Below are 8,945 nucleotides of genomic sequence, written 5' to 3'. Positions count from 1 at the left end.
GATCTTGAGACTACATTGGCGCAGTGGTATGTTGACCGACTTACAAACCAGGAAACCAAGTTTCGATACCCGTGGTGGGCAGAATACAGATAAACCATTTTGTAGCTTTGTGCTCAACTTCAAACAAATAAGCAATATTTTAGAATAAATAACCTTCCTTTTTAACATCATAATAAGAAAGTGGCAGTAGCACATCGACTGAATGGACAGCAAGTAATGCATTATTACGCGGGTCATCGAAAGATACATTATGACTGAGAAAATACCAAGTCTTGCATCGTTGTCCTAGGAATGTCAAAGACTGAGAAAATACCATGTCGTGCATCGTTGTCCGAGGGATGTCAAATAGCACATTATGTTTGAAAGAACAACAAGTAGTCTAGTATGGCTATGAGGTATCAAATAGTAAACTATGACTGAAGGAACGTCAACGATCAGATTATTACTGTGAAGAATTAAGTAGCATATCCTCGATCCAGAAACGTCAAAAGAACATTATTTAATACATTAAACAGTTCGTAATATACCAATCTTAGGATCATATTTAAGAAATTGTTAATAACAATTTTTCTGACACACACACAATATTATGATGAGAATATGTAGTCCAAACGATACTTATTAGCCAAAGTGTCATGATAAGAATGTATAATATAAATACTCTGTTTGTTCTTACCTCGTGATTGCTATCAGTTTATCTTTCGAACATGAAATAATATTTCTTCTCAAATCTAGCACAGTTTCAATTTAAACCATGTAAGATGTTTGATTAAACGAATTTTGTTGCCCATGTTTTGTATTCCTACGAAGTTATTTCTACTGATCTTGTTAAGCTGTTTCATCACTGGTGTGCACAAACTAGACGGAACAGTAATTAAATTCATTCAGTTTGTTTGTTTGTTTTTACATTTCGCGCAAAGCTACTCGAGGACTATCTGCGCTAGCCGTCCCTAATTTAACAGTGTAAGACTAGAGGGAAGGCAGATAGTCATCACCACCCACCTCCAACTTTTGGGCTACTCTTTTATCAACGAAAGTGAGATTGACCGATACATTATAACGTTCTCACAGCTGAAAGGGCAAGCATGTTTGGTGCGATGGGGATTCAAACTTGCGACCCTCATTCAAACGCCTTAACCACCTGGCCCTGCCCGGCCATGTTCGTTCAGCGAGGTCTTTTATGCTTATAGGAGAATTTTAAAAATGCATAAGGTATTACAGCTTTCATGAAAAGCATTTACATACAGAATAAAATGGAAAATGTTTTATGCATATATATCTATATAAACCTCACTATCGATTACAGAAAGCTTTCAATCATGAGTTATGCGATAAATGATATGAGGCTAACAAGATAAGCAAAGTTTTTTTTTTCATCAAATAAATTAATGCCAGCAAAGATAAATATTAAGTATTATAAATAAATATATTTGTATGCAAAAATATAACTGGACATGAATAATTCATCACAAATGAAACTTAAATTAAGAGTGAAATAAAAAAAAAACTATATATATAATTTGAAAACGACTCCAATTTAAAAGCTTGCCTATGCATTAGTATTTCGTAGTTGAACAACGCTTTATGTGGAAATGGAGTAGACGACCAAGTCAGAGACTCTTATCAGGGTTCAAATGTAGCTCCTCATTTTGACTTTAGATAGGATGGCGCCCGTTGCCTTCTGCAACCAAATAACGAAACTGACTGCCATTTCTTACATTGCACTCACGTATGAGAGGCTCAGCATGGTCAAGTGATTAGGGTGTTCGACTCGCAATTTGAGGTCGCGGGTTCGAATCCCCGTTACACCAAACATGCTCGCCCTTACAGAGGGGGGGGATTGTAACTCCACAGTCAATCCTTCTATTCAATATGGTAAAAATAATTTCTAAAACACATGATAATTCTGTGACCGTATTGTGAAATATTAAGTGTTCTTGAATACTTGTCATTAATTAAGACCTTCCAACACTTTGGTTGAAAAGGCTATTTTAAAACATGCCATAACATGGAGATAACAATAAAGATAAAAGTAGCAGAATTTGTTTAGAGATGCAACAATACCTCTGAGGATATTAGTACAAGCAGGAAGTGATATTTTCTTATGAATAATTTGTTGGGTAACGTCTAACACAAATTAAATTTAACTCTAAGAATTCTTTCGTATGAGCTCAGGGATCGTTTTATCGAGTTATCTAAAAAAATATCTATTTCGGCGTATCAAAGCTGAGTTATCATTAAAGTTTTCAAATGCTAAGCTTCTGAGCACGTTCTCTGCTATGGTTATTTAATTTATTCTTATCTTTTCGAGTACCTTTTAAACCCAGCTGTATAGAAAGCCGTAATTATTAATACAACAAAATAAAATACGTTGGGCTATATATATATATGAGTTCTTTGTATACAGGCTTTCAAAATAGTACATTAAAAATTTTACTCGCCCATTATCTCGATTATAAAGCAACTGACTATAAACTTCCATAGCAAATCCTTGGAGCATTAAATGCCCAATTAGATTTATAATGTCACACGTCACATCACGAGTATACTTTCCTGCATTCATTCTATCTACGTAGGTGATATTTCTAAATTAACTAAATATTAACAACATCTCTTCTTTTTTTATGTTTCTTCTGATGTACAGTTGCTTTCAGCATTACCTGAGTTTATTTTATTTTCATTCACTTTTCTTCAGACAACCTTTTATTTCTCTTCAAATACGAAACATGAACAACCTTTATGTAAAAAAATGAAATATATTAACATTGCTCGTAAATAAATACTTTCATTTATTGTCTATGGCACGAAACAAGTTTGGTTTTTAAAGATAAAACGACCATAATTATTTTTGTTCAGGCTCGGCATGGCCAGGTGGTAAGCACTTGACTCGTCATCCGAGTGTCGCGGGTTTGAATTCAGGCACCAAACGTGCTCGCTTTTCAGCCGTAGCGGTATAATGTGACGATCAACCCACTATTCGTTGTTGAAAGAGTAGCCCAAGAGTTGGCGGTGGGTGGTGATGACTAGCTGCCTTCCCTCTAATGTTACACTGCTAAATTAGGGACCGCTAGCGCAGATAGTCCTCGAGTAGCTTTGCACGAATTTCAAACAATTCAACCTGTTTAATTTTCCCAGTTATTTTTATTGTCTAATTTTTCTACTAACAACACAATTACATTTATTTTATCTTTTATATGTAGATAGTTTTTAGATTAACAATTTTATTGTATTTTGATTACAAAAAAGATTGTTTATGTCATTGTGTTTTATGAATATAAATTTTACATCACTTCCAGTAAGGATACGATAGTGGCATGTGACAAACAGAAAGTACCGAACGACATAATAGTAAGAGTGGAAAATATTGAGGTTTATGATACTAAGAAATGGGTTTTGATATCTGTGGTGGATAAAGCACAGATAACCCGTTTAGTAATTTTGTGTTTAACAATAAACACACAAAACTTTTCACTTTAGCGGTTGGTAGTAGCGTCCTCTGGCGGCAAAAACAATTCATAAGTCAAGAAATAAAAAGAAAAGCGAACGCACATTTTTCATCTATTTGTTGTAATTAATATTTTGAAGCTATATTTTAAACATGTATATCAACAACATTTGCTGTTATAAATTAAGCACTTCTACAAGATTGTCACAAAGTTTGTTTAATTAAGAAGTAGAATTAACCCACAATACTAATCAATGTAATTTCCATGCTGATTTTCATATTCCAAATATCAGCAAATAACACAGGACTACAAATTTAAACTTCATAAAAGCTGTTTTAGGTTTAATTACGAATTTTACACAATTCAGTTATGCAGATTTCAAAAATAATATTATTTTTTTTCTATAATGTAAAGATATTTTTTTTACAAATCGAGAAGAAAAAAAAACTTTCACTATGAACAAATTAATATTTCGTGTACTACAGTGAAATGTTTTTATTGTGATGTTTGTTATGTTTGAATTCTAGAACGACCTATAAGACTCCCATGTTGCGATTGGTCACGAGAACTGTGTAGCTAGCGATTGCCAACATATCAAATGTGACCCGATTTCAATGAAAATAATTCACTTATGTAAAAGCACATTTGACATTTTGTGAAAAATATGAACGTGATGAAGAAAATGGACATCATTTTTCGATTTAGTGTACACGAATTAGTGTAGAGCACGTAAACATATCAATACAATAAAACCATCGCAGGCCTGTATAATAAAAACCAAAGCTGAAAATCTTTCTTATGTGTATTCAATTTTAAATTTATCCTCATTTTTTATATGTTATACCTTTAAGAATGTAATTGAACAGCAAATTCATCGATTTTTAATAGTGTTAACTCAAGTACAAAATTTGGTATTTAGTCTTTTACTCTTGCTATAAAGTTTCTTTTTCTTCCTGTTTTAATAAATCCGGCTATTTTGAAGAACAATTTGAAGCTAACTTTGATAAATCGTTATCGAGAGAACTTTAAATGTGTTCTACACGAGTAAAATTAGCCAACAGATAAGTAGGAAGTGTTTACCATGCTATCGAGGTTTGCCACTTGGCTAGACTACAACCCTTCATGCTTATATTTGAACAAACCTGATTTAAACAAGTCAACAGCTTGTTCAACGTATTGAAGGAGCTTATCATCCAAATGCTGTCAAGTATCTCTACGGCAACAAAGTAGTATTATTAGATTATCTTGATCTGTTATATATATATATGTATATATAATCCTGGACTTCGTAGTGAATGCGAAACCTGCCACAGATTTCACACCAAAATGGTAAGAGAAGCTGCTCATTCAACTTTTCCTTGGGAAAGACGTCAACTAAACGAAGAAGATGGATTTTTTGATTTCATGATTACATCTTCTTTAGCTTTGCTCAATGTTTCAGACCTAGAGCACTGTGGAAAATTTTTGAATTTATTCAATGATTCATTTCCCGATGAATTCCTTGAGACAATGTTCGAGTTTTTAGTGTTTACTGGAAAGCAAAGTCGAGGTTCAAAGTGTGAGGATCCCAAATGGGCGGTCCTTTCTTTCCCAGTAACATGGAAAGTATTATTTGTCATGATACTCAGCATTTTATTTGTTACATCGTTGCTAGGCAATGGAACTAGTGCATTTGTCGCTTGGTCTTTTAGAAAAACTAGGACAGTTTCATGTTTCTTTATTTTGTCTTTGGCCATTAGTGACATATTACAAACCGTGATGGTGTTGCCAGCAGAAGTTGGCAATATCGTAGCAGATATGCGATGGGTGTATGGATCTTCAGCATGCAAAACTATCCCCATTATTCAGAACATGTCTTCTATGGCTAATGGTTTGACTTTGTGTTGCATAGCAATTGGCAGATACGTCGCCATCACGAAGGCTTTACACTGGAAATCATTGGAAAGTAAAAATATATTGGCATTCATTGTCGTCATTATTTGGGCAACATCACTAGCACTAAGTATTCCAGTGGCTTTCATATTTTCTTACCACGTTCCTGAGAAACAAAATAGTCAAACAACTGACTTAAACTGGTCGCCGCTTCAGCTGAAAGCTTTAGCAGAAACTGCGTTCTCTAAAGACCTTCCGGGGTACTGTACACAAACAGAAGAATACATGGATACAAACAGTATCAAATACTATACCTTCATCTTCCCAGCAATCATGTTCCTTCCGCTCTTCTTTATCATCATGTTCTTATACACGTATCTTTCATACTTTCTATGGGTTAGGAAACCAATAGGAGATTTACAGTCCATGTCCACTCAACAGCATGGTATCCAGCAGCTCAAGAAGAAACGTGTTGTTAAGATTTTAATTTCTCTCATTGTCCTCTTCTTCGTCTGCAGAGCACCAACTAGCTTGTACAATCTGTGGCTAGGAACAGTTGTTCAAGAACCCAAAGTCTCAGACTTGGTCGTACGTTATACATTTGTGGTTATGAAACTTCTTAATTGTTCTCTGAATCCTATATTTTATTCTTTGCTCCATGACCGCCTTAAAATACACCTGAAGATGGTTTGTGAACAAATTGTTTATATTTTTACCTGTACACCTTGTAAGAAATGCTGGGAAATGAAAAGAAACGATAACGAATCGAGTACAATAGATACAGAACTGACTTCATTTACGTGTCGTCGGAACCCTCTTTTCACCCAAAAAATTTTAACTGTGTCGTAAATATTATATTTGGTTATTCTGACAAGGCTACATGTGTACGCATTTTCACTGATTTCTAATGTAATCATTACTGTATTGTGTTATCACTTGAATTTAGGCAAGTAGAAATACGTCAAATATTAATTGGTTTGTAATTTGTATTGTCCGTCATGCACAGATGGCAAATGTAAAAATATAACTGTTATTATTCCTTAATCATAGCAGTCATTTTATTTATATGTAGTTAACTAAAAATTTCGCTTTCTTCTATTTGTAAATAACAAATTATAAATATCTTATGAAAAAAGTATTAATCAATGTGTCTCATTTTCCGACTTTGTGTGAACAAATGTGAAAACAGCTGTTACTGATAAAAGAAACCACTTTCGCGGTGGGTCGATGAAAAATAAATAAAAATAGAATATTTTAGATCATATGATCAACTGAGTTACTAATTTATAATTATTAAAAAAAGCTTTAAAATTACAAAAATATCCCTTAATGAGTAAGGTTTTAGACGTCATTTTTTAATGAAAAAGCCAAATAATTATTACTATATATAATTATCATAAGCTAGGATGACGATAATAGCTTGTGATTTTCACAATTAACAACGAAGGTTTGTTTTATTTGTTTGTTTTTGAATTTCGCACAAAGCTACTCGTGGGCTATCTGTGCTAGCCATCCATAATTTAGCAGTGTAAGTTTGTTTTTGTTTTTTTCAATTTCGCACAGAGCTACCCGAGGGCTATCTGTACTAGCCGTCCCTAATTTAGCAGTGTAAGACTAGAGGGAAGGCAGCTAGTCATCACCACCCACCGCCAACTCTTGGTCTACTCTTTTACCAACGAATAATGGGATTGATAGTCACATTATAACGCCCTCACGGCTGAAAGGGCGAGCATGTTTGGCGCGACAGGGATGCAAACCCGCGACCCTCAGATTACGAGTCGCACGCCTTAACACGCTCGGCCATGCCGGGCCAACAATGAAGGATATTTCGAATTTAAAATGGTTGCTTTGTCAAAGCGTTAGTTTAAAAGAAACAAATAGAATCAACGTAGATGTTTAAATTGTGTAAGGGGTTAGAGATACAATAATATCAGCTATGATATGTTTAATCAGTTGATTACTTCCTTGTTAAGTAATGAGGCCGATATTTGTGATAACCTAGACTGTTAAATGTGCTAATGTAATATATGGTTTACGCTCTCAGGTTTAAGTAACTCAATAGACATTTGTAATAAGCAAGATTGTTATATGCCGAAGTAGTTTATGTCGTTGGCTTTTATAATAAAATCGTAATTTGTTGTTAACTGAATATGTTTTACACTATTTTTAATTTTAAGAGGTTAAGCAGATATGCGTGGTAAATCATGTGCTGTAGCGGTTGAAGGTTTATAATTTAGCAGACACTTGTGGTAAATCAGATTGCTACTAGCTGTAGTAGTTCATGTAATTCAACTTGTTATGTGTTGAAGTAGTCGTTTTAAAATTTCTGACTGAGCTTAAATCAGGACAGACTAATTTGCTGTCCAACTTATGTAACGAAGTAGATATTTGTGGTTAGCTTACTCTTATATTATGTCATCTAATGATTCATGCGTGCACCACTGTCACAATTTGTGCCTCATTAAATCAACTAAGCCTAATTTGTAATTAGAACATAATTAATTTTAATAAATAGGCAAAACAACGTTTACACTTCACACTATTTTTCTACATTAACAACAACTGTTCGTGTTTCAGTAACTTCCGACACCACCAGTAAAAATCTAAGTGAACAGCTGGTTTTTATAAAAGAATGGTTGGCCTCACTGTGACATGAATACTGCACATATGAAGTAAATATTTCCATCCAAAATTGATCACTATCGCCAGCCAATCATTCATCTGTATTTTGACACATAAGTATTTAATTTACATTTAAAACACAAAATTTCAGTGTATTTTTTATATCAAACTCATTTACTGTGTTGGATTCATTTAAAAATATTGTTTTATACTACTTTATCAATTACTTGTTTTTTGTAATGTGTTCGGATAAATTAACATATTTTTATCGCTTATATAATATTTATATCTTATGATGCGGTTTGTCAAATTACATTTAGTTTGGCGAATACATTTTTGTCACATTCACATATAATTTGATATATATGCTTGTACATATAGTGACAGGAAGTATTGTTTTAATTTTCTTAAATAGTTTAAAAATCGAAAAAAAAGTTTCCTACATAAGTTGGTAACTTGACTAGTTATATAGTTTACATATGTTAATATCACTTGACTAGTTATATAGTTTACATATTACATAGTAAGAAAAGTTGCAATGAAAATCTCTTTTACTCATTGGTAGAATTTCATGTTCTTCCAAGCTGTGAGCATTTCTTTCTGGCTGATGTTAATACGATATCTTAACCGGGAAAAGGAGAATAGGTAAAGAGAGTACTTGTGATAGGAACTTGAAGAACGGATGCCAGATTATAAACTGACAATTATCAGAAGAATTTTAAAGTTCCATAATCCAACTACAGTTACCTTAGCTTTATTTTACTTATACTTCCAATGAGAGGACAACAACACAGAATCCACAATTCATACCAAAGCCTTTCGGTACTTTCCATCTGTTGCACCTTCTTTATTAGTCTAACAGTTGTTTTTTCAGAAAGAAACTCTTTAGTTTTGTTTATTGTATCATAACATCTTTTGGGTTAACTAGCTTCATGGTTCATCAGTGCTTTCGTCTTGCTTTCTGTTTTATCAAGCCTATGAATAACGAATTATAAAGGCTTTTGT

At 33.5% G+C, this 8,945-nt stretch overlaps 1 protein-coding gene across 1 annotated transcript; it reads left to right on the top strand.

Moving 5' to 3' along the window:
* The first annotated feature begins 4,772 nt into the window (after window positions 1-4,772).
* LOC143228412 (QRFP-like peptide receptor) lies at window positions 4,773-6,167 on the top strand. Its single transcript, XM_076459676.1, has one exon. It carries the CDS (start codon window positions 4,773-4,775, stop codon window positions 6,165-6,167), a length of 1,395 nt encoding a protein of 464 aa, XP_076315791.1.
* Window positions 6,168-8,945: the final 2,778 nt, after the last annotated feature.

The sequence above is a fragment of the Tachypleus tridentatus genome, chromosome 10, assembly GCF_004210375.1.
Source record: "Tachypleus tridentatus isolate NWPU-2018 chromosome 10, ASM421037v1, whole genome shotgun sequence".
Lineage (NCBI taxonomy): Eukaryota > Metazoa > Arthropoda > Merostomata > Xiphosura > Limulidae > Tachypleus > Tachypleus tridentatus.
This window is presented reverse-complemented; position numbering and strand designations above follow the sequence as displayed.

What these genes read in the sequence shown, in the direction of transcription:
- LOC143228412 (XM_076459676.1), top strand. Translation starts at nt 4,773, where the DNA reads ATGGTAAGAGAAGCTGCTCATTCAACTTTTCCTTGGGAAAGACGTCAA.